The 15,932-nt window shown below is 34.8% G+C and overlaps 1 protein-coding gene across 2 annotated transcripts; it reads right to left on the reverse strand.

Annotated features, from left to right (window-relative positions):
* Nucleotides 1–12,150: 12,150 nt before the first annotated feature.
* Nucleotides 12,151–15,320, reverse strand: LOC110770922 (protein NUCLEAR FUSION DEFECTIVE 4-like). Of its 2 annotated transcripts, XM_088248018.1 has the most exons (4): nucleotides 14,751–14,919; nucleotides 13,754–13,882; nucleotides 12,960–13,671; nucleotides 12,151–12,870 (listed from the first exon to the last, which is right to left on the reverse strand). In XM_088248018.1, the coding sequence occupies exons 1-4, from the start codon at nucleotides 14,791–14,793 to the stop codon at nucleotides 12,378–12,380; spliced, it is 1,377 nt and encodes a 458-aa protein (XP_088104144.1). In that variant the 5' UTR covers nucleotides 14,794–14,919; the 3' UTR covers nucleotides 12,151–12,377. The 2 variants fall into 2 exon arrangements, with proteins under 2 accessions (XP_088104144.1, XP_021830877.2); XM_021975185.2 differs by having other exon boundaries at nucleotides 12,960–13,882; nucleotides 14,751–15,320.
* Nucleotides 15,321–15,932: the final 612 nt, after the last annotated feature.

Here is a 15,932-nt window from a genome sequence, read left to right on the forward strand (position 1 = left end):
TTTATTGCATGTGACAAAAACCTTTATATGTGTGGTTGCACATTTGCGAACATGTATATAATTATTTTTATAGCAATCTTAAATATGTACGCATAAATCATTTCTATACCAATGTTAATAGATCAGATAATCTTTCCACAAAATACTTGAGATATTGGAAGCAATTAAAGATCAATAATTCATACCCAGAAAAAATGATGGTCTCACCTAATATTGAGTATTGTTTATCCAACGATGAGAAGCATGGTCCCTAATTGGGCTGGGATGCTCAAATTTAAAATGACGCAGTTCCCTGGTCGTAGACTCAACAGACTTATTTTGTGTGAGATGAAGGCACTCCGCAGCTAGGAATGGAGACATGGACGGACGGAGATAGGGATGAGAATGGAGATGTAGATTTTAAAAAATAGGGCGTTAGAAGTGAATGTGTCAAGGGGCGAGTCCACCTAGTTTGGTCCCACCCAACGCTCATGCCCCTTGGTCGCGGCTTGACTTATGTAACCCAATAGTACAGTAGTAAAAGCATCGACTAACCAGTCCACCTTTGGAAAACTAATTTGCTAAAGGACTAAGGCTGCGTTTGGTTCATGGGAAAGGAATCTTGGGGATGGGAAACCAATTGCTTTCCCATGTTTGGTTAAGTCAGGCATGGGAAAGCGTTGTCTAGCACATGAGGTTTCACTTTCCCTTCCCATGGGAAAGTAAGACTAACTTTTTTTTGACTAATTTGTCCTTACTAACAATTCATAATTACAGTTTTTATCCAACAATTATTGGTATTTTTTTATTACTTTAATAGGGATACAATTGGGAAACTAAACAAAATTTGTTTTCCATTCCTACTCAAAACAAACATGGGAAAGGAATCACCATTTCTCATCCCTTGGGAAATGACATGGGAAATGATTTCCCATCAAATTCATTCCGTGAACCAAACGGGGCCTAAGGGTGGTAAAAACGTAAAAACAAATGTCTATTGTGTGGTGTGATTAGATGTGGTGGGCTGCACCGAAAGTCATATTTGTGGCCACTAATAAAGAACCAATGCCCTATCCTGCCCCCACTACTCCTTACAGACACACTGCCATTGGAAGTGATTGTGGCGGGGGCAAGTTCAGGTAGGCGGGTGCTGCCCAAGGCTCACGCTCAAGTGATGGAATGAAAAGCATACCTAGACGACGACAAATGACCCCTCCGCCGTGGCTCAACCTATGTAACCCCATCTTGTAGTCCACTGGAACTTGATAATAGAAGCCATACTTGTTTTTTCTTAATTAGGAATGTGCAAGTGAGACGCTGAATTGTTGTAGAGTGATGGAGCAAGGGATGATTGTGAGTATTGTGATCAAGTTTTGGGTGTATTTATAGTGGAGTGGTCATGCCATAACTCATTTAGGGATAAATTGCTTGTAACCCAAGTTTAGTTTTCGAATTATTTGTGTAAATTATTTTATGGACCAATCAAGACTTGACATGTCACGTGTATTGAGATAAATGGAGTGGCAGTACTACTCCAACCACGTATATATCAGGTGCCTTTGTTGCATATTATAATACTTTCCTTGAAATATGTAAACTATTTCTAGCAAAAAGAAAATAAGTTTCCATTTTTCACCAATTATGTATATACATGGCTTTACGCATGATAAGGGTTTTGTTAATTATTTATTTCATATTATCTCTCACATAAAACATTTTTAACCTTCTTTTGTTTGGGTTTATTGGCATTAGAGACCCATGTTCTCTTTTTGTGTACTCTTAGGTTGTGTTAAGATGACTTTGAAATGATGGGATTTTGAAGTGAGGGGATTTCAAAGTGATGACATTTTGAAATGAGGGGACTCCAAAAGTGATGGGATTTATAAAGTCACTTGTTTGGCTAAATATTTTGTTGGTGGGATTTGATTGGGTAATTTCTTGTAAACATAAGATTTTTTTTTTGCCTACATATCATCAAATTACGTAGTCATTTGGAATTAAAAAAGTATAATTAATAATACATAATTGGAACTAAACCTTGTTTGAAATGAGTTTTCTAATCTTTCTTCATGAACTTCATTTTAAAAGCCTTCTTCTTTTCAAGTGAAATTTTGTCCTATCATTTGCTAGCGACTCAATCACATCCCAGCATTGATTTTCATATCAATCTAGAATTGTAGTTACCACATCATAGACTTCATCAAGAGTAGCTTTTTTTGCATTAGATTTTGTCCTGAATTGTTTAATAGAAGCAGCCATTTTTGCAACTGCACCAACAATGACATCTTCAGCCTTTAACTTTGGGTTTGAAGAAATATTAGATGTAGAAGAAGCTGCCTTTCTCTTTGGAGTATCATCCCCAATTTCCTCAGTTGCACTTACACTCATACTATCTTCTTCAACACTCATCACATCATTTAAGTCATCTGGATGTTCAGCCCCTTCGCCAGTGGCCCAATCCTTTCCAAACCCCTTTGAAACAAGCACAGCTAGAGCTCTAAATAACAAGGCTATGGCTTCCATTTGATTTATAATTAGTCAAACACTTTTACTCACTGTCAGCAAGCAATTCATAACATTATGATCATAATTAAACAAACAAATAAGCAGTGAATTTGTCTAAACAGAGTAGCCAACTAAAGCTACTCCCAGTCAAAGTTCAAGTCACATTTGAGGAAGGAAGAAACAAAATACAATAGATGTAGTCACTAATTTAAAGGAAAATTTGTGAGGACGCTGTTTGAGAATCTGATTGAGTGGAAGAAAAAACATAAACCAACTGGGAAAGGCACCAGCAGCATAGACTAAATTTCATGGGAACACTTAAATTAACAACATAAACCAACTAAAAACTACAACCCATCAAGCATAATGGACCATAATAATTGCATAAAGGAAGGTACTCAAGATTAAGCTGTACCTTACATGCAAACCCAAAACCCAAAAGACCTTCAGAAACCCTCTTCCTCTTGCTCTTTCTTTAGTTCTCTCAAGTCAACCAATTGCTATATAGTCTTGAGAGTTTGAAGACTCTGAAGTGTACAAAATCACATATACTGGCTGACTAGTTCCTCTCTTTATATACACTATCACCAGTAGTTGTAGGTGGTGATTTGAAACTAAATCTCATTGATTGTGAATCAGTTGGAGGTGGTGATTCAAAAGTGAGATCCATTTCTTGCACCAAATGTAAAGCTAGAGGTCATTTTAGCTGCCCTGATTGCTCTAAAACATATGTTGGAATTTGTTTAAGTGATTTAAATTAAAAATTTCTTCAGCTAGTTGTGCTATCTTAAAATGATAAATCAATGTCCAAGGTTTCTACTTGCTCAGTCACACTGCTTGTTTGGTTTGGTCCAATGATATAGGATGTTAGAGAAAAGCCACATTCAAGAAGAGATAATCCTAATTAAGGGTGATTACACGGTTTTGCTGTTATGATGTTATTGTGGTATAATTGTATACTTTATTGTAGCGTTTCAGTTACGAAACTGAATCCTAAAGGTTTACATATTGGAAAGACTAAAATACCCTTCAAAATGGATGGAAAATTGGATGATATTAAAGTCAAGTGACAAATCATGAATTTTGAAAACTTAGGGTGACATTTTGCTTAAATTTTTCTTTAAGGTGACAAATTGAAACTAATGTATAAGTTCATGTGACATTTCTACAAATATCCCAACTTAGTATGGATGTGTCGATGATTTCTCAATTTGCTACTGATCTTGTGCTCCTTCAGCTAGCTATGGCTAGTCCAGGTTCTCAGAAGTTGTGTGGTAAGACTTGTCCAACAAAAACAAAGGGGAAGAAATATACTCACTCAAATAGCAAACTTCAAATAGCAAGCCACATTTGGATACCTCTATTCAGACTCACACAATGGCAACATTCCAGTCCATGCCATCTCAGTCCCAGACACTTTAGATGCTCCATCAATCTCAGACACCTTTGATCTCCAATACCACTATTGTATCCAGGGGCGGATCCACATAGGGGCAAGAGGGGTCAATTGACCCCCGCAAGCCCGGAATCCATCATTGGAGGCGAAGATGTTGACCCCTGCAAATTACCCCCAAACGGCTTGATGAAATGCTCTAGAGGGTGCAGCACACCAGCACAGCAGGCAGGAGACGACGTTGTACAGATTGCCTTATTTCCATTTTCAACATTTAAGTAAATCTCTTTGTCCTTTTACTTTCATTTATTTTTATTTTACTCCATTTACTTAAGTTTACAATGTAAATAAGGAAGTACCCCATATTTGGATTCAAATAAAAATACTAAAAAATCAAATTCCCACCAAATCAAAATATGAAAAATCGGTTTTAGTGCAAAATACGATTTAGGCTAAAAATGATGGATTAAGTCAATATATACTTCATATTAAAATCTCATAAAATCAAGTTTTCTTATTTGATATGTAAGGAATAAAAGCCGCCAAAAATTATCTTGAGAAAATGATTATTATGAAAAATCATTTTTCATACTTAGCTAATATTTTTACATAAAACAATTTTTCAATATGTATGATATGAATGCATGAAGGGACCTAAGGTCAATCTAAGTAAAAAGCCTTAGATGTTCAATCCACAAAGAGTTTTACAAAAATAACTTAACTCTTACGTATTGAAGAAATATTTTCTTGAAAAAGCTCCCCTTAAGACAGAACTCGTAGGAGTCTAAAGTTTGAGAGCTAGAGCCCAAAAGAAATGCAGATAAAGCCCAAAATCAAAATGACAATGGACCTCACAAATGCCGTAAATGCCCTAAAATGAGCAGGATTGCGCTAATTTTTAGTTTACTAGATATATTTTTGGTTTATTGTAGTGTGTATCTATTTTTTGAAGTTGATGCAATTCTCTTTGATAATGAACAAGAGTGTTTTGTTTGGTTTTATCTATTGACTATGAATTAGAATATTATCGTTTCATTTTGATGGGTTTCTTTTGTATAGAAATTTTTTTAACCTTTTACACATTGACCCCCAGAATAGAAATTCCTGGATCCGCCATCCAAACCCCCATATCATATTTTTTTTCCTTCACACCAGCAAACACTTTTACACCTATGCTATATTGTAAATTTTTTGGTATGAAAGTTGGATTTATGAAAGTATTGGCATTCTTATATAAGTAAGGGCCTAGATAGAAAAGGGCGAGGGCTAAGATATATGAATTTTATGATAGGTTTTATATCAAGATTAATAAATAATTATTGTTCACACATCTGTGATTATCAATTGCTGGTTGGAATGGTTTTAGCCAAAAAGAAAAATTGCTGATCAGAATAAATCCACACTAACGAATGGTTCAGATTTGTGCTGATAGTTTGTTCACATTTGTATCATTCTTGATTTTTTTTTTTGGGGTCAAAATCCATGAAATGAGCTATTATTCGGTGAAGGTGTTTGTAAGTTCGTAACAGTGGGCTTGCCATTGGTTTGGTAGATTACTAAGAGGTAAGTTCGTAACAGTGGGCTTGCCATTTGCAAGGGAGGTAAGGGCAGTAACTGTTCATGTGAGTGGTGTCCACCTAAGTAATTTTTTATTTTATGCATTCTCACCCATTGCCATGACAACCCAAGAGCAACCACTATTCACATGAGATATGAGGAAAGGAATTTGTATGAAGTTTTGGTGTGGGAAGTGGGAAGTGAAGAACATGGCTAGGTATTTATAATTTTTTTTTGAAAAATTTGGTTTTTTTTCCATTTTTTTGGTATTTAAATTGGATGCTAACGTCAATGTGCAACCTAGACAAGTCTTGTCTTTAGGCTCGCCTAGACTTGGGTATGGCCCACTGCTGCCCGGGCAGTTTGTGCTTGGTGTGGGCATTTTTTTCCAAGCCAGACCCCCCTTTTGCCATGACAAAAGTGGCCGATGGAAGTGCTCTAAGCAATTTTAGTTCTTCGTATTTCCTTTTTCTTTTTTTTTTTGGTTCAAAGAATCAGGATGCTTTGCGTTCAATACAAAGACTCAAATTCATATATTTGGGTTCAAAAGCCCAAATTCCTACTTTTTTTTTTTCTCTCCAATCCACTTTTATTTATTTATTGAATACTATAATTTAACTTTGGTTGTTGATTCTAAATTTCCCTTGGAGATGTTGGGTCCAAACTTAAATTTGGGTTTGGCATACTCTCTCATATTTTCCTTCTAGGCCCACAATTTGAGTTTTGATTGAAAACAACTCGATTTCGAAATGAAACTCATATTTGGATTTGATTTTTCCTTTACATTGAATATGGGCTAACCCATATAATAAGTCATAGTTTTTGAGATATTTATTCAAAAATTTATTTTAGCATGACATATTATATGAAAATTCATATAGAGTCTATTTAAAGAGAAAACCCCAAAACTAGATACTTGTCATTTTCTAATTGGTTCTAGTGCGTTAAAATTTTATAAGAACCAATTAGAAAATGACAAGTGGCTAGTTTTGAGTTTTTCTCTCCAAATAGGCTCTATAAAGTTTTTGTATAATATGTCATGTTAAAATGGACTTATTTGTGGAAAGCCCTAATTTTTTTTCGGAATGCCCAAAGGGTTTTGTAAATGCTTGCATGCTCAAATTTTAGTATAAAAAATAGAGTTGTCATGGAAATAACTTATAACTTGAGTGATTTACATCCTTATCCAATGTCCTAGAAGCAATTATCCGCTTGCACAAACATTCCCTACCAGGTCGATAATCCTCTCCATTGGAAGTTAAGTATGCACCTACTCTAGTAGCTTTCACAGTCCCTAATGGGTAGCTTTCACACAAAATCCCTAATGGGTAACATTCTTCATTTTTATACAAAAATTGTATACTAGCTTCACAATATATGAATTTGTTAATCTGTTAGCTTTCACTCAATTGTGGTAAAAGTTATGCATGTGCACCTACCTCAACAACACAAACCCTAATCGGTAGCCTTATCCATGTCTATAATTTGTTGTGTGCACGCACCCCCATGACACCTACGCACATCCCTAACATTTAGCATTATCTAACATTCCTATCTAATATTTTTAATTTCCTCCAATATCTTATATGTGTTTGTGTGTGTTATGTCTATATAATCTACTATCACATATAATTAGAGATGGACAAAATCACATAAATTTTATTTTAACGATCACGCAAAACTACAAGTTTTTATTTTTATATATTAATTTATTTCAATCATGTCGGGAGGTGTGAATAAAAAAACATTTAATCAGATATCTTGTGACTAAAAACGCATGACCACACTGCATGCCATATTTTGATTCAATATAACTAAATTTCTGTAACAGAAAAAGAAAAATATAAATTTCTATTATAATATTTGTTATATAAAACTAGTCTTTCCATAAGCGCTTCCGCGCCTGCGAGAGGCTTTTTATAGAATTTTAAAATTTATTTTAGAATTAAAAAAGATAATGGGTAGTTGTGTTTAGAGGCGGACCTATTAAGGCGCAAGGAGGTGCAGCTGCACCTCCCATTGCCCGAAAAATCATTGTAGGTGCTTGAAATTGCCCATTTACTCAATTGGTGTACAAACTACCTTATTTCTATTTTCAACACTTAAGTAAATGTCTTTGTCCTTTTACTTTTATTTATTTTTATATTACTCAATTTACTTAAGTTTACAATGTAAATAAAGAAGTACCCCCCATTTGGATTTAAATAAAAATACTAGAAAATCAAATTCCCACAAAATCAAAATATGAAAATTCGGTTTTAGTGCAAAATACAATTTAGGCTAAAAATGATGGCTCATTAAGTCAATATATACTTCATACTAAAATCCTAGAAAATCAAGTTTTCTTATTTGATGTGTGAGGAATAAAAGCAGCCAAAAATTATCTTGAGAAAATAATTATTCCGAAAAACCATTTTTCATACTTAGTCAATATTACACCTCTGCTAAAAAATTTGAGTCCGCCAATGGTTGTGTTCCATAAAAATAGAATCAATTATCTGATTTTTCTTTTATTTTAAATATTTTAAATATGAAAAAGTGTGAATTTACCATATTATTCTCATTTAATTAATAATTTCATTTCTTAATATTTGCATTAACCAATGACATTTTTTGGTATTTTCAATGTTTCACCATTCTCTACCTGTTGCTTTATATATATAGATGACTTGAATGAAATGTCCATTAGGCTCTTATTGGGTTTGATTTGGGCTCCACGAAAACTCTTGACCCCGTTTGGTGGGCTGGCTTGAACTGATTAGGATGAGCTTTGAAGTATTGGATTGGGCTGGCTTGGACCGACTAGACTTTGAGTCTAGTCCTATTCATTTTTGTGCCAAACAACACACTAAAATTAACATTTTTTTAATAAATCAATATTTTATTTTATTTTTTTATTAACAATAATCAAATGCAAAACTCCAACTTTTTGTATCAACGCCTTACGTTTTTTTTCTTCAAAATCTTTCTTCCTCTTTTTTCAATATTTTTTTTTACTAATCTAAAATTTCTTTTTATCAGACAAACTTTTTTTTTTGGTGAGTAAAAGGGGAAAACCCCAACAACAGATCATCCAGCAAGACGAGCTCTACTAATACCAAGCAGATCATCCAGCATAAAGGAATCAACCCACGCTGGAGCAATATCAAAATAGTAAACCCCCAAAATTCATATTTTTTACCAGAAAAAGAAAAAGGGTCATTCTTTTTCTATCATAAGAAAATCTATCTTTTTTATTATATAAGAGAAAAGATTGTAGACAAAAACCAAAATGGTAATTTGAAACAAAAGAAAAAAAAATCTACAGTATAACTCTCAGATCATAGAAAATACAAACTAAAAACAACATTCCAAAAAATAAAAAAGAATTATGCAAATTCTGGACGGGAACAGATCTGAAAGATCTTCAATAATTAAAAGGTATCAAAAGAAATCAAACCCGAAAAACTACAGCACTCAATATCTAACCCAGAAAAATATGGATAACAAACAGAGAAATCAGTTTTTAAAAAAGAAAAATCAGAAGAGAGAAGAGATGAGAGAAGAAGAGAGATGACAGATGAGAGAGGAGAGGAGAGGAGAGAGAGCAGAGACGACCCGAAGTGGCTGAGGGAAACGACGTTGAGGGGAGGACGCGGAGGAGAGGACGCGAGGTAGTCTTCGAAATCTAAATAAAAATTTAAGTCCTCGCCAGTGTGTGATACGATTAAGCCCATCAAACAACAGACTAGACCCATGTCCATTTTTATTAAAAAAATCTCATCTAGTCCAGCCCACCAAACAAGTCCTTTGCCCTTGAAGAAGCCAACCTGACAAGGCTCAAATGTGTACGTCTAATGAGTTGTTTATTATTATATTTTAAAAATATATTCATGCAACCATATTATTTATTAGAAAAAATTAAGAAAAAAGACCCCAGTATAACATCACGACTGTACTATTTATTAACAAAAATTAAATAAAAAAGGACCCTTGTAATAGTGCCTAGGCAACCGCTTTTTTTTTATATTTATTTATTCATTTTTAAGAGTATAATCGCACACTTATACTTCGCTCGGCTATACTATTTATTTAAAAAAAAATTAAAAATCCACAGTAAGAATTAACAGCATGAAAAGCACAATTGCTCAACCTAATCAACCCTGATAGTTCCTCTTGCAATAATCTTGGCTGTTGGAGTTTTAGGGCTCATTGTATATAAGGGTATCTTTACTAGAATTTATGTGATTTTGAAAATCATTACACTGATAAACCTTTACTTTGCCCCTCTTAGGTCCCACTATAAGTGCCAGTTTGGCATTGCTTATCTGGAGTAATAAGTGATTTTTAAAAAAATTTAGGAAGCCCAGCCCGTTTGGTAAACTATGAAAAAATCACTTATTGTTAAAAATTGATGTGAGAGAAAGCTATAAGGGAAAGCAACTAATGAGGTGCTTTCATTTTCTGATTATGCTGGAATCAGTTTCGAAGAGGCGCTAGGTTTAATGATTATGCGGGAATCATTTTCTGATTACGCGGGAATTAGTACCAACAACACTCTTAACAAAAAGTTTACCAAACGCCAAACTGCTTTCTCTCACAGCAAATCTGACAGCAATTATTTTCACAGCACAATAATGCCAAACTGTGCCTAAGTGTATTACAAGTACCCTTCTACTCGGAAAAGACAATTAACAGAGATAGATTCCGCTAGACGCAAAACATAAGCTTTCTAATTTGAGAGTTTGCAAAGAAGGGTGCCCTAGCAATTTTCAAATTTTATGGCCTACTTCCATTAGTTTATACTTTATAATTATTAAGTTGCTAGTTTCAACATATCCAAAGCAGATATTGAAAAGAAAGAAATTTCACAGTAAATAAATATGAGAGTTCAATTTTTTCTTCTTCTTTTTTTTCGTGGGAATGTTTGTTGATCTACCTCGTTCTCTCAACTGCTACTAAATTATGTTTCTATACACATTATTCGTAGAGAATTGCATGCTGAGTTAGAGTGATCTTGATCATTACTTCACTTTTCAAACAACAGTTTACATGAAAAATACTACCACACCCATAAAACTTTGTCTGAAATTTGTTCTGGTTAGCAAAAAGATTGCAAAGTCACCATCATGCATTTTTCTTGCAACAAGTAAGAAATAATCTTAGCTTCTCCAATTCTTTCATAGTTAGTAAAATAAGGAACGGGAAACATACGAATAAAATATGTACTTGTTTTATTCGGAAAATTTTGGCAAGTTACAACTGAAAAGTTTCGGACACTATATAATATTTTACTATAATTTATTTAAATATTTAAATATATATTATTTTTATTCAATAATATGTGAAAATTATGTGTATAATACTTGAATTTTGTGTGTATTATTGAAAATTTTATAAAAAATACATGTATTAAACATGAAAAATGCGTACATACGGGTACAATCTATGTAATGTTTGCTATTTAAAAATGTATATTTTACCGAGTCTTTAAAATATGTACAAAAAACCGAAGTATTATTGAAAATAAGTACGTACATGTATAATACATGTATAATACGAGTATTAAATAGGAAAATACTAAATTCTTTATACGAGTAATAACTGGAAAAGTAAAAAATCAAAAGGAGACAATAGAGACTCTGGTGATGGCCTAATAGTAATGGATAATGCTCTAAACTACTCTTATCGATAAACGAAAAATAGGAGAAATTTAAAATTAAAATTATAAAAAAAAAAAAAAAGATCCCAGTAAATATTTAAATAGTATAGTTGCGCGGCCGTTTAAATAAAAAATTAAATAAGAAGACACTTGTATGATTTTGAGTCCATGTGTTCCAGTCTAGGAGTTATGGTGTCATTTGGCACAGTACTTTAGTAACATGAGTATCTATTATTGTTCAGAAACCTCTAAAAAAAAAAAACAATTTAGTATCATACTTTATAACAATCCTCTTTAATAATTTCTTACCACTGAACTGATCTGCTGCTCAAAATGCATCAAACAACCCGAGGAATGATTTTTGAAGGTCTCATAATCTACTATAGTAATTGTGCTCTCTGTTTTCTGATTAGCGTGGAGGTTTTAGGTGGCCATCACGGTTCATTGCTTGAAGGACAGCATTTTCACGAATTAAATTCTGATGTAACTGAAAGAGGATGTCACCCGTATATTAAAACTCTAGGCTCTCTGTTTAGTCTATGGTAAATCTAATTTAGTTGTCTCCCAGCCAACTTTAGATAAGAATGTTTAGGTTACATTAGTTAAAATCTTAAATGTAATGAGCAGGAGCTTAAGAGAACAAAAACAATCTCAGTCTGTTCATTGGAATAGTTTAGATAGTAAAAGTTGAATCGGTTCATAAGGTTTGGGGCTAGCCCAGGTAGTAAGGGAACATGGAAAAGGGTTAGGGTTAGGATTTGGCTAGATGATGAACTAGATCACATGCCTGGTTCTTGAATTCCTGTTCGTTGTTCACATATTTTTGTAAATTTACTTTGAAGTATCTATTCTTTTAACCACTTAACTACTTGTGCTATTGACTCCTTGAACCAAACGGGCCTTAATTCCTGATGGTCTTGGATAAGATAGTAGTAAACAGTATTCAGTTTTAGTATGATGATGGAAAGCTGTGCAAGCAAATCTATTTGCTACGCTTGGATTAGAGTGAGAAAGTCATACCCCAAAAGCAAGTTAAAAACAAAAACAGACGTGTGAGAGATGATAAGAACCCATCTACAAAACTTTCTAACATTTTCTTTCTGACATCTTAAGTTCTATGTTACATGTAATCTCCTTATCTTCCCAGTGAGAGAAACAAGCATACATCACTTGTATCTATGTTGTCTTGTTTTTAACTCTCATTGAAATCTCATACATCTATAATAGCTTTTCTAGAAGTTACCATTAAAATATGTGAATTTGAGACTAAGAGGAGGACTGTGAGGAGGATTGTGAGGAGGACTACTGTGAGTAGGATTGCATGACTTGTGTTCGATTTCTGTTCCTCTCAAAGCGGTTGTAAGCAGTCCTGGTCCGTAGGAATAGGAATAAGCTTGAAGCTAACCCTACTATTGAAATACAGCCCCACCATATGAATGTCTGCCTATAGCATGACCTACCCATGCACAATGTTGCTTCTTTTAACAAGCTCACCCCGATTATTGAGCTTCCTTCATTGGAATCATACACCAGAGCTGCAAGAAGGCCATATAGGAGTGAGCCAATTGGGATGTTGGTGATGAGGATGTTATGGTTTACGCCAGCGCTGTTTGGCCCAAAAAGCTCTGATGTAATTGAAACAGCTGCAGAAAACACAAAGCCAGAGCTTATCCCAATCAAGCCTGTTCCTGCACGAAGCATTGCCTCACTGCCTGATGCAGCAAGCAAAAAGAAGGCAATTGGTGTTGGCACCAGAGCAACTGCAAGCCATCCAGTTCTTGCAAAATAGATCTTACTGCATTACCAAGAGGCAGGTTAGCTTTTATTCCGTATGGCTTTTCTCATTCTCCAATTGTTAAAAGCATTAGTTTTCTAGATACATACTCACGCAGGAAATCCGGGGTAGCTGAGAGCAAACGACCAAAGAAGGAGCATGAAGAGTATAATGTGACTAGAGAACTAGTCAGGGAACTGTATCCAAGTGATTGTGAAATCTGACCAAGATTGTTGCTATAGACCAACCCAATTGTTCCCCCACAAAAATATGCAGCATAGTACAGCCAAAAATCCCACCGGCGTACAAGCAGCTTAGCTGAGTGCTCTTCACCTAGCACTGTCAACCTGTCTTTCTCCATCAGCTTCCCAAAACATTCGAAACACCTGAAAAAGCCTTCTGTGTCTATCAACCCATGCGAATTAGCATTTGTGGCACTTGTGGCATTAGTGCTTTCACTTCCTGCAATGAGTTCTTTATGGAGCTCAAAATCATCAGGGTCAACCAAATTGAAGGTAGATGAGTTGTCCGAAGGGAACCTTGAGGGGAAGTTCCTACGAGCCCACTCACGAGCATATGCAATGCCAGGCAGACACAAAGGTAGGATCAGGAGAAAAAGAGCACCAACTAAGAGCATCCGAGCTTTCGATACATCAGAGGATAGGGAGTTGAGGAGGAGTAGATATAGGCCTGTGATCACAGCTAGGATGATTAGGCAAAGAAAAATGATGGAGTCACGGCGAGTGGCATCAGCACGAAGTGACTGAATCGGGGGTTGGCGGAGTACGGGGATGAGAGCAGCACCGGATGCGAAGAGAGGTACTAGAGCATTGAGGAAGAGGTAGATGGTGTCATCATTTGGGTTTATTGCATTGGCAATGAGGGTGTAGAGAGCTGCACTTACCCCATTGAAACTGATTGTGAGGGACAATGCAAGTGCCCGGTTCGCTTGGAAGTGTTTGATGCATAGAACATAGCAGACTGTGTTGAACCAGCAGATGCTGCATCCAGCCAACAAGCATAGAATGAATACCTGCCGAACCAAAAATGAAAAATTAACCGTAATCACCTTCTTGATTGAGATTAGAACAATTGCAATGGATGAAGTTAAGCTAGCTTCTGTTATGAAAAAACAATAGGACAAGCTTTACTCTAACGTTATCTTTTTGTATATTTTGGATATTAATAAAATATGAGTGGCACTAAATTGTTGCAAATGCCATCAATTTTCAAAGACACTATTTACATCACAAATTTAGCTTTGCTAGCTTTTTCTTTCTTCTAAAACAAATAACACCCTTACGACATCGAAAAAAAATCCTTTATTTTTACATGTTAATTCTTCTTAATGAATTGATCTTTTTAAAATATAGAAAAAGAAATTTGATTAATTATCTTACACTTTCTTTCTAGCTAGAGTGTTTTGGTAAAAGGTTTCTAGATAATTTGTTTATGTTCATATATGCGTGGAGACTGTAGAAGTCTTCAGTGGGTCCACAGCCTTATTAAATGGTTTGAAGTTTTTTCTTTAGAAGCTGGTAGATTGAATGATGGATTTGTTTGTTTCACTAACCATTTGCTAACTGTCTCTTTCTATAGTTGAATTTGTTAGGAGACTAAAGGAAACCAATGCTTCACCCTTGATACTTGCGGTTGTGGTAGTTCTATGTGGAGGTTAGAGGTTCACCAAATTTAGGCCAATTTTCCCTTTACTTCCCAAGAAAAGACAAAAAATAAAGATTTAAAAATAAAAAGAAGAAGAAGAAGAATATTATAAAAAACAAAAACAAAAAAAAACCCCAGTTCAACAAAATCAAAAAAAATGAAATTTCAAGGAAAACACATTATCATGTATGCAAAAAACCCAGAAAAATATATGACAAAAAATGAAGAGAGCTAACCAGAACATAAGGAGGAGTGATGAGTCTTTGAATGACAAACCATTGGAGGCCATAACCAAACAAACCCATGAAGGCAGCCATGAACATGACAGCCCACAAAGGAAAATACATGAGAGAAACCCCGGAACACCAACCCAATGCCTTCCCCATATCTGAGGCCACAGAGAGATAGTTGAGCTGCACTTGAGATATCCCAAGAACGGATTTCAAGTCAGAAGAATACGATGAGAAATCAAAGTTTGTCCCTGTAAATGCTTGTATCCATGTTGCTGCCACGAGTATCATCCATTTTCTTGACTGCCCAACCATGATTTCTTGCACCCAAATCTTGATTTCTAATTCTTTGAATTAGAAACCAAAGTTGCAAGGGAGGGAGAGGGCACTTGATCAAAAGATAGAAACAAGGGTTATGGGGTTTGAGGGAGAAGAAGGGTTTAGAAGTTCTTGGATTGGATTGATATTGTTATGTCCTAATTTTAACAATTGCTAGATTGTCTTTTTTTGGTGATTTTTTGTTGCCGCCCTCACTTTTATGCATGACTCTCTCTCCACAATCTATATGTATATATGCTCTTTTATATATATATATATATATATATATATATATATATGTATCTATGTATATTCTGCCAATGCAATATTTCTCTGTAAGAAATGTTAAGAAGGAAAGGGTTTTGGATAGTGATGGGGTATATTTGTTGCGGCTTGGTGGGTGGAAATTGCTTGTGCGTTAAGATTATGATTTGTGAAGCCTTGTTTTGAGGAGTTAATGTGTAAGGGGTTGTTAGGACAAAGAAGACCAATTTTGAAAGGCAGTTGCAACTTGCAAGCAGAATACAGCTGATGAGTTTTGTTCAAGGGAGTTTGTAATTTGCTGCACCCATAAAAATGTTCACCATAACGACCCTTTTGAATGGAAAGTGATATTCCTTGCATCAAACAACATCATTTTTTTAGGAACTTAAGCTCCTCTGTTTTATTGGTTATGGATTAAAACACTCTTATAGAATTACTACAGAAAAAGACATTCTAATGACAAAGCATCTTATGGTTGAATTACTCTTTCTTTTCATATTGCCTTTTTAAGTTTAAAAGGAAGTTGCCGATTTCTTTTTCTTTTTTGTTTTGGGAAAAAAAAAAACTTGGCTCTGTATTTCAAAAGAGTCATTTCTCTTTGCAAGC

Source organism: Prunus avium, chromosome 2, assembly GCF_965620075.1.
Source record: "Prunus avium chromosome 2, drPruAviu1.hap1.1, whole genome shotgun sequence".
NCBI lineage: Eukaryota > Viridiplantae > Streptophyta > Magnoliopsida > Rosales > Rosaceae > Prunus > Prunus avium.